This window comes from Rhinoderma darwinii, chromosome 4 (assembly GCF_050947455.1).
Source record: "Rhinoderma darwinii isolate aRhiDar2 chromosome 4, aRhiDar2.hap1, whole genome shotgun sequence".
Lineage (NCBI taxonomy): Eukaryota > Metazoa > Chordata > Amphibia > Anura > Rhinodermatidae > Rhinoderma > Rhinoderma darwinii.
Genome location: NC_134690.1, coordinates 373,334,737 through 373,349,515, shown reverse-complemented (window position 1 = coordinate 373,349,515; position 14,779 = coordinate 373,334,737). Strand labels below are relative to the sequence as shown.

At 41.0% G+C, this 14,779-nt stretch overlaps 1 protein-coding gene across 2 annotated transcripts in view; it reads left to right on the top strand.

Annotated features, from left to right (window-relative positions):
• The window catches only part of AFTPH (aftiphilin), a 63,989-nt gene that overhangs the window by 11,996 nt on the left and 37,214 nt on the right, over window positions 1-14,779 (top strand). For both annotated transcript variants that reach the window (XM_075863126.1, XM_075863127.1), the window contains exon 2: window positions 11,890-13,616. In XM_075863126.1, the coding sequence (XP_075719241.1) occupies window positions 11,925-13,616 (1,692 nt within the window). In that variant the 5' untranslated portion in view covers window positions 11,890-11,924. The remainder of the gene's footprint in view (window positions 1-11,889; window positions 13,617-14,779) is intronic.

Sequence of the window (14,779 nt, the reverse complement as noted above, 5' to 3'; positions counted from 1 at the left end):
TCCCAGTAATACATGCTGGATGTGACGTCCATGTCTCCAGGATTCTGCTAAATTCACCAGCTCATCTATCACCACAGCTTCATCCCTGTACTGCTTTCCCCTTCTAATACAGTCCCTGTGTGAGGGCCCCTGCAAATTCTGCTATGTGCTCTCTTTATCTACACTGTGATACAATACAGCCTGTGTGGTTCCCTTCCCCCGCACACTCTGCGGTCGGTTCTCTCTTCCTATCTACATCCACTGTGATCCCCACTACCTTCCCTCTGCAGTTTCTGCTCGTCCTTATCGATATTCTTATTCAGCTGGCTCTGCTGTGTACAATGTTCTCCGCTCAGATTGGCTGTATCGTGTACAGGCGCCCTTAAGGAGCCATTGCAGGTTGTTTTTTTTATTATATAGTGTTTGTTCACCTGAAGGTAATTTTATAACCTTTTAATTTGACAGTGTCTCCAGTAAATATTCCAGCTCAGCGACTCTTCTGAACTTTGTAGATTATGCTGCTTAAACAATATCTCCAGGCTTCCCACTTTCCATTTTCCCTTCTGAGCATAATAAACTTTCTGACTGGTTCCTATTAGTCAGGATCCTCCTTATTGGCGAAAATAAAAAGCCATGTTTAGAAATACTAGATCGTCCCGCTGATACCAACTGATGGGTTCCCAGAATACCCCTGTAGTCCGACTGACTCCAGCTCCAATGTGGACCTCTTAAAGCCTATGTAAACCTTTTGTAAGTGATTTTCTATATTTTATTTATTTTTATATAAGAAGGACAGTCCGTGTTTTGGGACAACATTCAAATTTGTTTTCATTAAACTCTTTTCACTTTTTGAGATACAGCTGCTCTGTATCCCGTATACAGAGCAGCTGCATTGTTTTGTAAATCCTGTACCCGTGGGACTCACCGTTTGTGTCAGCGGGTTCTGCTTGTCTCTGACACAGGATCTGCCTGTAATTGATCACATCTAATTTATGTGATCGATCACAAATGGATCCTGCGTGTCTCTGACAGTGAACCCATCAGTCCTGAGGACCTGATGGATTCAGGTCTTAGCAAATGATACAGCTGCTCTATATACAGAATACAGAGCAGCTGTATCTCAAAAAGTGAAGAGTTTTTAATAAAAACTTATTTGAAAGTTGCACCAAACACAGACCATTTTATAACCCGAAAAAAAAAAAAAACACTTTCAAAGGTGTACACAGCCTTTAAACAGACGTTTTCCAACTTGTAGAAATAGCCTTCAGTTTACCCAAAATGTAAAAATAAAATTTCTAGTATAGTTATTTGTCCGCTCTGGTCCTCACCACAGTTCTCCACGGATTCTTGTTTTGAAAGTTGCGTGGTGATGTCAAGTGATCCCTGCAGCCCATTGCTGGTGTTTGAGCCGGCAAGATATTCTATATATATATATATAATATATATTTTTTTATAACCCTTTACTGGAAATACTAAGATAGTACCCGCCTGAATGCTTATACTAAGAGCATTAGGGGAGCGGGCCGGTGACGGGACATCCTCGGGTTAAATACTTGAGGATGTGTCTCGCTTGCTGCACTTCGTACCCTGAACTTGACGGTGTTCATCTTTTGGGAATATAGTTGAGCTGCTTCTTCTGACGCCTCTGCATTCTTGTCCTGCAAATAATGTGAATTCCACTGAAAAAAAACACAAGACTGAGGAATATGTAACAGCTGATCGTCCTCTGTGGTTTGTTTCACTGTCATTTATTTTCAAACTAGTGTGGATAAAAAGCTTTTTAAAAATGAAGTCAACTTTTTTTTTAACACTTGTAGAGATTTCTTGCGGACGCTGACAGACTAGACCTTGAAAATAAGTTATGTAACTGGTTTATTTGTTTTTCCATCACACCTCAAAAGCCTGGATAAGGGCCTGTTCACATCTGCGTCGAGCTTCCGTTAGACCTTTCCGTCTGAGGAAACCATGAACTGAAAGCCAAATGGAAACCATAGGTTCCGTTTGCATTACCATTGATTTCAAAGGTAATGCTTCCGTTGCAAATGGTTTTCATTTGTTTCCGTTCCGTAAGGTTTCCGTTTTTTAGCGGAAACAATAGCATTGTCGACTGCGCTATTTCTGCTAAAAAAAACTGAAGCCTTATGGAAGCAATTTGCAGCGGAAGCATTACCATTGAAATCAATGGTAATGCAAACGGAACCTATGGTTTTCGTTTGGCTTTCAGTTCTTGGGTTCCTCTGACGGAAAGGTCTAACGGAAGCCCGACGCTGATGTGAACACAGCCTATTTATATCATATTTCCAGTTATATTTTATTTAGTTGTGCCTCAGGGAGCTCTATTAAAACATTATTTAATATTATTTCAAAATCTAATTTGCCATTTTCATCCCAGGCTGTTTCTTTCAGTAAATGAATGGAAACCCTAAAAGGGAAGTTTGAGTTTTTTACTTCCAGGGTATACATTTGAAATTTTATGTGGGGGTTTCATAAACGTGGGGTCCCTTTGGCGATTGGGATTGATGTGAATGATGATCAGTAACTGGAAGTAAGAAAAAAGTTAGATAAATATTGCCATATCCTGACTGATATCTAACAACGTGTGCTATCCAGGTGAGATGAGGAATGGACATAATGGTTTTCAATATGCTCAATCCTTTGTTCCACCAGTATATAAGGCGTATCTGGCAGCAGCGTATCCCCCTCCAGCCAAACATGCATATTTATGAGGGAGTCGAGAGATATGGCGGTCTTATATGTATGGCCGGCATACGATTGACAGTCAAAATTGTTTTGAAGGAGCTTTCCAATTATGGGGGTGATCCTCTATGTAGGGCCCCCTTTATTAGTCAGAAAAGAGCCGCTAGGAAGAGCGTTTCTTGATGACTCAATGTCAACCATTCCTTATTCATTTTAATGGACACCTATAATACCACTTTGCAGATGGCCAGACATTTTAGTTTCCCTGACCATATTGGTTGTATTTAGAAAAGGGGTTGTTCCACTAAGAGAGCCCCCTGCCATATGTCCTATTAGGGCATATGGATGACATGATGGGAAACGGCTCTCTGGTCCCAGCCTAAATAGGCCAAAGTGGAGATCTGCTAACAGGCAGTGGCTCTTGCTCAGGTAAACGTCGCACATCCATGTATTTAATGGAAGACTATTCATTTGAATTGCTAACGTTTAGTAATAAATTTTCCTTCCGTGGACACTGTCTAGAATGCTGCAGTCATACGTCTCCACTCTCAAATCCATTTACCGGCCCACTTGTGCTCTACGACTCCCCTTTCCTTATTACATCCTCTCACTCTTGTCTGCAGGACTTCTCCCATGCTGCACCCACTCTCTCTAGATCTTCCCTGCCATGGACCATTAGACTTGCTTCTAACATTCCCAGTTTTGAGTGTGGGTTCAACTCATTTCTTCAGAGACATCAGGCACTGATGCATAATCAGGATCACATGACCTGCTAAAGACCATACCATTTCTGCACTCTGGGGGACACTGACTATCATTATCTCTATATTCTCCTAAATAAGCTGAGAAGCCATAAGTATACAGACAGGGAGGCTGCACTATAGTCTTCTACATTATACCTGTGACCGGAACCTGTCTAGATTCACACGAGCATGTTCGGTCCGTAAAGGACGGAACGTATTTCGGCCGCAAGTCCCGGATCGAACACACTGCAGGGAGCTGGGCTCCTAGCATCATAGTTATGTACGACGCTAGGAGTCCCTGCCTCGCTGCAGGACAACTGTCCCGTACTGTAATCATGATTACAGTAAAGGACAGTTTTCCCGCAGCGAGGCAGTGACTCCTAGCGTTTAGGCCAAGATCACACATGCAGTTTTGATTCATTTTTCTGTTGCACATTTTGGCTTGTTTGTGTGTTTTGTTTTTTTTGTTTTTTTTTAAGCCAGAGGTATATCCAAAGCGATTGAAAGATCTAAAGAAATGACTGATGAATCTGCTTTTTCTTTTGTGCTCACATCTGTGTTTGGCTCAAAAAAAAGTGCGCCTAAAACTGCATCAAAACTGTGCACGTTTCTTTTTAAGGCCAAGATCACACTGAGGCAAACTCCGGTCAGCGACATTCAAATTAATGACCGTGTAATGCAAGGACACGCTGGTCTACCAGAGCGGTAGCTGCTCTAACCGAGTGGCTCTCTGTTCTGGCATCTAGAGGTCGCTTTCTGGCTTGGAACCGCCCTCTGACATCCGCAGGTCCTAGTAGGGCATATGGCGTGGGTTGTCCTGTTCTTTTATGTAAGGTCGATCAGACAGTGTGATAAGTGAATGTGCTGTTGGGCTCTGTTCTAACCACGTTTTTGACCTATGTCAGATGTATACATCTGTATGCCAAAAAACATAAACCGACGTATACTGTAACATGCCCATACGTTTCTGTTGGGCAGACATATTGGAAAATATGTATTTTTGGCTTTCGTCTAATATCAATATCTTTTTTTGAGGATACTAAAATGCGCAGGCTAGTATTCTTCTCAGTAATGGAAGTCCATGGCAGACTGATCCAAACATATGGTTATAAGTTTGCATATTGCTGAAGGAAATGGATAAATTCTTCTTTATATTTGACATAAGAGTTTCTTTTCAAACGAGATTGGATAGAAAGAAAAAAATAAAACGACGCCAAGTGGATCTGAAAACAGGCAGATGTGACATATATAAGTGTCCTATGATTGGCTGTTCCAGTTTTACTGCTCGCCATCTCTGCAGGTGGTATACGGCTATGACTGTTGGTATATTCCAATGAGACATTTTTTGAACCCTTGACACAGGTGTTTTATTCAGACGAGCGTTGTTCATGTACCTGCAAAACGGACCGCGCACAGACTGAACGCTGACACGTTAAAGTCGATGGCCCAATTCACTGACCTGTTGGTTCGTGCAGAGAAAGTCGCAGCGTGCACTGGTTTGGTCCGATTCTTGTGTTAGACTTTCCCATTCAAGACAATCGGTCTGCGAAAACAATCAGATAGTACACGGAAGCTATCGGAGCGCGGACAAGTTTTCATGGATGGGTTGCTAAGAGATGCTGAAAAGAAAGCGGGAACAGACGGGAAAAACTGATAACTGATGGCATGCGGACATAAACTGACTAACCGAACGTACTCGGACGCGACACTGACACAACTCGGATGGAAAATCGTCTGTTTTTCCTGATGAAAAACTGAGTTTTGGACCCAGTTCACACAAAGTTTTTTTTGACGCGGAAACCCCGTCTGAATCGGCAGCAAAAAACCTCCGAAACCATCTACCATTGATTTCAATGACAGGCAGAGGTGCTTTTTTTCCCGTGGCGGGTTTTAGCTGCTTGCGGTAAAAAAAAAAAAAAAAGCGGCATGCTGTCTCGCCGCGGTCTTCTCTCATTGAAATCAATAGCAGGCAAAGAAATACATTTCCGCGACGTTTTTTGCCCGTTTTCAGGCAGGTCAAAATTCCTAAAGGAATTTTGAGGTTCATTTTTCTGCCTGCAAAAAAACCTCAGTGTGAACAGGGCCTTACAACGTTCCTCAGAATGGGGCCCCTTTCCTCCGTGTTCTGGTGTCTTTAATGTAACAACTCTGTCATTGAGACTCCTCCTTTGAGACATCCAAACTACAGGGTGGGCCATTTATATGGATACACCTAAATAAAATGGGAATGGTTGGTGATATTAACTTCCTATTTGTGGCACATTAGTATATGGGAGGGGGGAAACTTTTCAAGCTGGGTGTTGACCATGGCAGCCATTTTGAAGTCGGCCATTTTGTATCCAACTTTAGTTTTTTCAATGGGAAGAGGGTCATGTGACACATCAAACTTATCGAGAATTTCACCTGAAAAACAATGGTGTGCTTGGTTTTAATGTTACTTTATTCTTTCATTAATTATTTACAAGTTATGGGTGACATTATGGGTGTCAGGTCCGAGCATTCCTAGATGAACAGTTTCCTGGAAAGTGGATTGGTCGTCGTGGGCTAGTTGAATGGCCCCCTAGGTCTCCCGATCTGACCCCCTTAGACTTTTATCTTTGGGGTCATCTGAAGGCAATTGTCTATGCTGTGAAGATACGAGATGTGCAGCAACTGAAACTACGGATACTGGAAGCCTGTGCTAGCATTTCTTCTGCGGTGTTGCTATCAGTGTGTGAAGAGTGGGAGAAGAGGGTTGCATTGACAATCCAACACAATGGGCAGCACTTTGAACACATTTTATAAGTGGTCAGAAACTTGTAAATAACTCATGAAAGAATAAAGTAACGTTAAAACCAAGCACACCATTGTTTTCTGGTGAAATTCTCGATAAGTTTGATGTGTCACATGACCCTCTTCCCATTGAAAAAAACTAAAGTTGGATACAAAATGGCCGACTTCAAAATGTCTGCCATGGTCAACATCCAGCTTGAAAAGTTTCCCCCCTCCCATATACTAATGTGCCACAAACAGGAAGTTAATATCACCAACCATTCCCATTTTATTTAGGTGTATCCATATAAATGGCCCACCCTGTATATTAAATTGAGCCCTGATGCCGTTGCTCTCATATAGATTTTTCTTTTTATGGGGTGTGCTTCCTCATAGTGAAATAAGTGTTCTGCAATGTCTGGACCATTCACCAGGCGACCGAATCGTTCTGTCCAGTAAATGTTCTGTGATCGTGCCGCACTGTGTCAGGTCGGTTTTGTCAGCGCGGCCTCTCTGTAATGCCTTCAGCACTGTGGCAGTCCAGGCACTGGATCGTACGTGTATCTTGTTCACATGGAGGTTTATTTGTTGCTGTGAAATGCTGTTTGGAGGCTGCAGTCTGGATCCAAAAACATTAAACCCCCCCCCTGCATAGCGATGCGTCCGCTTCCGTAGGCTCTTAGGCTGATTCCGAGGATCTCGCACAGCATCGTTTCGCTCTGTGTACCTTCCAAATCCAATTTTATATTTTCCTTGGTTTTTGTGTAAACTAGTGCTCCACCTACTGCAAAATTATAATCCAATAAACTTGTGTTTTTTTGTTTTTAGATGACTGTTAAAAATGACATAGATACATACATAGATACATACATAGATACATACATAGATACATACATAGATACATACATAGATGCATACATAGATACATACATAGATACATACATAGATACATACATAGATACATACATAGATACATACATAGATACATACATAGATACATACATAGATACATACATAGATACATACATAGATACATACATAGATACATACATACATACATACATACATACATACATACATACATACATACATGCGTATTGACCGCTGGCATTCTCAGCCTTGTAGGACTTGTGCTGGAACCTACAATTTCACTGTCCACCACCATTACCCGGCCTGCTGGATTCCCCCCCCCCCACCCTCCTGCTTCTGACTATAGCAGCGAATACTATGTTTTGTGTGTTCTAGTCAAAAGAGGCCCTGTCACTAGGACCGGAATAGCGCGGTCTCCCTGATTCCTGCGCTGGTTTTTCTTGTCCGGAAAGACCTATGGGGACGTTACATGAAAGTTAAAAATGACAGGTTGCCGGTAATCTCCTAATCTGTCACTAGGTATAAAAAAATGGCTGCAGCTCATTGGCCGTGTATACAGTCGGTACTTGTGAGGGCGTGACGCCAGACAACAGTTTGATACTGCATTGGTAAGCCACTTTCATCTAGCTGCATGTGTATTCCGTATTAATGACTTCTGCTAAATAGGTGCCCATTTGCACCAATAGTTATAAGTCATATACCATTTAACTGGGATTTTGCATAGTCTTTTTGCTTCTGATGGTTTTCAGGTGCTAGTAATTTATCTATTTATTTATTTATTTTTTCACCCTTGTACCATCCATTACATGCATATGCTACAATACTAGCCCCAATATATATATGTGTCTAGCCTCCTTTTCTCCCACACTGTGGTGGTCATCCTTGTCTTTTTAACATGTGAGCAATTATACTTATTATTTTTGTCTTATGTGTCAATAAAAAGTACAATTTTTTTTCATCATAGTTCGGTTTTGACTAATTTTTTAGGTGGTTGTTCTAATATACTGTATGAGTCACCGCTAGTGTTACTAGTAGTCATGGGCATTCATTTTGCATTATTCTAAAGGGGTATCTAGGTTGTCCTCCGCATTGGTTGTATACAGTCGGTACTTGTCTGCAGATGATTGTCTGAGATGAATCCTATGCTTTCTATGGACTAGCATTGATTCGATCCCGATTAGCAATGCTCACTTACGTGTACTAATAGCACCAGACCGACACGGATTTCATCACTTTGCCCCAACTTTTTGACTAATTCGCACGATCAGTTTTAATTCCCTCCAAACCCGTTTTGGTGGCTACCTAGTGAGTGCACTTAACACCCGTTAGTGGTTAAAGTGCATCTTTTTTTGATTCATCCTATTCAACTAATTTCTTGCCTTTTTTTTTATTTGTATTTTTTTTTAAGGGTGGCCTCATCTCTGGGACACCCACCCACCAGTGTCGAAAACTGCAGAGCATGTTTGCAGTTTTCCCATTCATTTCTATGGTGATGAGCCGCACATACTTGTCCTGCACTCTGGCCGAGAAGTGGATTTTGGGCCCCTTGTTCTTAACTGTGGAGATCAAACCTCTGCCTAACTTTTGTTATAAAAGTAAAAAAAAGAGGTTCACGTGGGATAATCCTTTTAAAGGATATGCCACAAGAATTTATGGTGATTTGCGACAAAGTGAGATTTGACTGCACTGTGTGAATAAGCCCTTATACTTTGTGATTGATATTCTTTGATGTAAACAGATCGCATGTATCGTAATGATCGGCAATAATTACTTTAATAGCAATTCTGGTAGAGCTTCGCGTGATTCTAATCCTGTGTCATATTCAAGAGACACAAAACCTAAAAATGAGAAAACAGTGGAAAGAACACGCTTGTTTGTCAGTCTGTAAGTGTTTATCTGGCAGAGACCCCTACCATCTATGCCAGAATCCTAAGCTGCACAAAGTTTTACAGACAGAGATTGTAAGATGTACAGTTTTTGAAATTGTGTGGTGTTTTGAGTTATAATTTTTTTTTTTTATAAAAATGTGCAACTTTCTAAATACTTTTTATTACGAATTCTTTTTACTTTTTGAGATACAGCTGCTTTGTATCCTTTGTATGCAGAGCAGCTGTATCAGCAGCACGGACAGGTTAAGTGTCAGCAGGTCGTCATGCAGGATCCACTTGTTATGGACTTAGATGTGATCAGTAACCGCTCGATCACACGCAGGACCCACTGACACTGAACCGGTCAGTGCCTCTGACCTGACTTATTCAGGTCTCTGCGCTAGATACAGCTGCTGTGTACACAGGATACAAAACAAATGTATCTCAAAACGTAAAAATAATGTATATGTAGATCGGCGCTATAATGTAGGTGACAGCAGTGCTATTTATTTAGAAAAACGATCTATTTATATATATATATATATATATATATATATATATATAATTGTATATTTTTTGTGTTTGTAAGCAACTTTGTAACTGGTTTTTATTAGTGGTGTGGTGTTTTTTTTTTTTTTGTTTTTTTTTAAACTTTGAAATACAGCTTATATGTATCCTGGATACATAGAAGCTGTATCTTGCTCTCCAACCCAAATCCAACAGGTCTGACTTCTTCTGTGACATAGTGTCTCACGCAGGATCCGCCTGTTATCGATCACATCTAAATCATGAACTTTAGATATGATTGATTGACATGAAGGACCCACTGTCATCGAAGAGGTCAGTCCTGCTGACCTCACAGATTCGGGTTTCAGAGCAAGATACAGCTTCTATGTATCCAGGATACATAGAAGCTGTATTTTAAATAGTATAAACGAGGCTTTTTTAAAATACATTTTTATATAAAACCTATTACAAAGTTAAAGAAACAAAAGGTTTACGTAGCCTTTAAACCGATTATTTCACATGCACTGGAGGGGCAAAAAGGTGAGACCAGATCGATGCTTTCTTGGACAGAGGAGTTATATTTTAGGTGATCAAGATGCATTTTTAAGAACATTGAACTTGTCTGTCGGAATACAATATTTAAAATTGGAAACGTGGAGTTGACCTATGACGGGTATATTCTGGTGGTGTTCGTAGTGTATGGCACCTTACCCAGCAGGCCTGTTCTGTGTTGGGGTATAATATGTATGCCAACCTTAAGAAGTGTTCTTTCTGCCTCTTGTCAACTATCATCTCACTTCCTGCTTTTTACTTTGTTTAAAGAGGCTCTGTCACCACATTATAAGTGCCCTGTCTCCTACATAAGGAGATGGGTGCTGTAATGTAGATGACAGTAGTGCTTTTTATTTAGAAAAACGATCTATTTTTACCACGTTAGGAGCGATTTTAGCTTTATGCAAATTACTTTCTTAATGCCCAACTGGGCGTGTTTTTACTTTAGACTAAGTGGGCGTTGTACAGAGGAGTGTATGACGCTGACCAATCAGTGACCAATCAGCGTCATGCACTTCTCTCCATTCATTTAGTCAGTGCATAGTGATCCTGCGTTGTTCGCTATGTGCTGTCTTATACTGACACATTAACGCTACTGAAGTGTTTAGACAGTGAGTAGACATTCCTTCCAGCCAGGACGTGATGTCTATTCACAATCCCGACACTTCTGTAACGTTTCTGTGGTACTTACAGCAGAGCAAGCATAATCTCGTGAGATCACGCTGTAAATGACAGGTTACAGCGAGATTACGCTTGTTCTGCTGTAAGTACCACAGAAACGTTACAGAAGTGTTGGGATTGTGAATAGACACCGCGTCCTGGCTGGAAGGAATGTCTATTCACTGTCTAAACACTTCAGTAACGTTAATATATCAGTATAAGACAGCACGTGAATAACGCAGTGTCACTATGCGCTGACTAAATGAATGGAGAGAAGTGCATGACGCTGATTGGTCACTGATTGGTCACCGTCATACACTCCTGTACAACGCCCACTTGGTCTAAAGTAAAAACACGCCCACTTGGGCATTAAGAAACTAATTAGCATAAAGCTAAAATCGCTCATAACGTGGTAAAAATAGATCGTTTTTCTAAATAAAAAGCACTGCTGTCACCTACATTACAGCGCCGATCTCCTTATTTAGGAGATAGGGAACTTATAATGTGGTGACAGTCTCTTTAAATTAAAGTGTAGCTAAACGTTCGACATACTTCTGACATGTCAGAAGTTTGGATTGGTGGGGTCCGAGCACTGGGACCCCCACCAATCGCTTGAACAAAACAGCTGAAGCACTCGTGTGAGCGCTCAGCTGCTTCGTTTCTGTTCGGCTTTTTCCGGAAAGCCGATGTATCGGAGTACGGGCTCATAGACTTTCTATTGAGTCCGTACACTGATACATTAATTTCCAGAAAAAGCAGAGTGCTTCAGCTGCTTCGTTCTAGCGATTGGTGGGGGTCTCAGTGCTCGGACCCCCACCAATCCAAACTTCTGACATGTCACTATGACAAGTCAGAAGTTTGTCGAACGTTTAACTACACTTTAAGCAATGGAAAACTGGCAGATGTCTTATCATTATCAAACTTAAAAAATCATTCTACAGATCCTTTTGTGAATAAAGACAAACTGAATTCTCATATGTTTGTATTTTACTTTTAGAAGTGCCAGGGCAGTAAGTAGCTGGGGCTTTCCATGGTAGGTTGCACCGTGAAATGTACTTTAGAGCCCTGCCATTAAAATGGTAATTTTCTTGTATTTCTTTTTAGTTTATTAAACGACTTTTACTTTGAGAACTTTTTATTCTGTTCTTGGCAAATTCACTAAGAATGCAGGTTGAAAAAAAAATCGACATATGTGATTTGTCCTTATTTCGTTAAGACCTTCATGTATATCGTAATTATAACCTTTTTTTGCTTCATTTTAGGTGTAACTTTGCCACTGTAACCAAGACTTTACACCATGGAACCTGAAATTATTCGAATGTATTCTTCATCACCACCTCCTCTCGACAGTGTTGCAGATGATGACGATGATGACGGGTTTGGCGAATTTGGAGGATTCTCAGATGTCAGCAACTCTGGAATTGGTTTTGCCAACTTTGACTCTGTCGGTTATCCCAAGGCTAGAGATGACTTTATTTCATCGAAACACTTTTTACCGATACGCGATTACGCTGATGGTGTAAATAACTTCACTAGCCTTACAACCAATGAGAACATCTCGGAGATGGGGATTTCTAAGAAGGGACCTTGTTCTGTGATTGAGGCGAACATCAACCATGATACCACCCAATTCAATGTTGCTGCACTTGATAATAAAGGGAGCTCACAGGAGAACGAGGAATATTTAAACTCAGAGACCCATCTTACTTGTGTTGATAATGTTGATTTAATAAGTAGAAGTCCGGAACAAATAGTTAGTACTTGTAATGGGGAGAAACTACACCGCCTGGAAAATCTGACAAATGGGTTCGTAGTGGTAGATGGCGACAACCCTCAGGGATTACAGGAGATTGACAGAATGGGACATTCAAAAGGATTTAAGTCGATCAGTTCTCACAGTACAGATTTAAGTATAGACTTTTCACCACCGAGCCCTGGAGATGAGTTTGCCTACTTTGCTACCTTTTATAGCAAGGAACCTGTAGACCTAGATGAGGCACAGGGGCAACCACCAAAAGATTCACATGAAGGTCCGGCTCAAAGTATTAACGTTCGCACTGAATCAAGTAGAACTGAACATGGCAGTGCCTCGGCAGCTGTGGAAGTACTACAAGACCCATTTCCTCAAGAAGAAATTGAAGAACCTGATAAATTAGCACTTGATAGTGTTCCTCCTCATGAAACTATGTCGGTTACACAAGAATCCGATATTTCCGATAGTATGCATTCACTGGATACCAAAAATACTTCGAAACTTACACAAAGTCTAAAAGAGGAAAAACAGACTATAATTAAAAAAATAAATTCCCTTTCTTGTGATGAGTCGCTGGAAACCTCTGTTCGAAAGATTGAACTTAAATGCAACATTGAACGTGGACATACCATGAATGTTTCTCCTGATGAGCCAGAATTGGACGCTTTTGAAAGTTTTGATGCTGCTCTTCCCGTGACCGATAACATCACGCTGGATAAAAAACATGTTCATGAACCTTTAGAGCTGCCTTCGAATGTGACGGAGGTAAATGAAGATGAAGACTTTGGTAGCCTTGAGGATAAAATTGGCGTTTTTCAGGAGGATCAGGCAGGCCCTTCAGAAATGTCTTCTGAAGAGAAACCTTCTCAGCAGTGGTCTTCTGAGGAACCAGATGAGTTTAGTGCATTTGGAAGCTTTGTATCATTGGCAAAAAAGGAGGAACCCAATGTTAGACAAGAATCTGATGACTTTGCTGACTTCAGTACAGCGGGTAGTATTCAGCAGCCTTCAGACTGGAACGCGTTTGAGGATGATGATGATCAGGGAGGAAGTCCTTCTTGGGCTGCCTTTGGAGATCAGAAGACAGAGTTTCCTACCAAGTCTGATAATTGGCAATCATTTAGGACTGACGTTCCCTGTAGCAATGATGACCAGTCCACTCAAAGCATCGACTTCCCTGCGGTTCATGAAACTGAAACAACGCTTGTTTGTGAAGATTCAACAATTGACTTTCAGGTAACGGTTAGAGGTTTTGCTTTATTTCCTTTTAAGATTGGTACCAACCCACAAATATCTATTCCTGGGGTAAATAGTTATACAAGATATTCCTGATGTGCGGATATTTTAAAGGTTACAAACAAATGGAAAGCAAAAATATTGATTGCATTATATTAAAATCCTTTATTTTTCAGTAAAAGTATGAAATAATGGTTGCATAATGACACTGAGGCAATGTTTGCATCCATAATTCTATGCTTTAAAGAAACTCATTAGCATAAAGCTAATATAAGTCATAATTCCGTCAAAAATGATAGTTTTTCTAAATAAAAAAACTGCAGTAATCTACATTTCAGCGCCGATCACATCATGTACAAGATAGGCCACTTATAATGTGGGGACAGACGATAAGAAGCCAGTGAGAACAGTGTCTAAAGGGGGCTTTACACTGGGCAATTATCAGGCAGACATGCGTTCATATAATGCTCGTTGCTGATAATTTCCCTGTGTAAACAGGGCAGTGATCAGCAGATGAACGAGCAAACACTCGTTCATCTGCTGATCGTATTATTTAAAAAAAGTTAAATATCGTTGTCGGCAGCACATCTCGCTGTGTAAACAGGGAGATGCGCTGCCGACATGATTATTATGTATGGGGACGAGCGATCGGAGTAACGACCGCTCGTCCCCATCCATAGCTCAGTTTGATAAGAGGAAACGAGCGCCGATCAACGATGTCTCGTTGATCGGCGCTCGCTGCATCGGCCGATTGTAGGCCAGTGTAAAAGGCCCCTAAGTTTTCACAGGGCGATCTTTCTGCCTCCTTATTTATTTTTTATTTTTTTAGAACCCCCAATAGAAAAAATAAGTGACGTAAATCATTGCATCCTCACCGGAGAGATATAAAATTAGAAGATGAAGGTGTTTGAGCATGCTCTGTAATGATTCATGTAGACTTTATCAGGGCAGCCGCTGTTCTTAAAGAATATTTGTCATTTATTTTTTATTTATAGGAAGCGTGTTCAGGGCAAGTCCCGGGTTTCAGACAGACAATGTAACTGTAAAGCATCTGCCTTTCACAGCTTCGGGGTTAACGCCCATAGATAATCAATCTGCACCTGCTTCTATGTCTGTGAGACTGACTCCATCTTCCACCACCCAGGATGGCAGGCTTAGGAGTG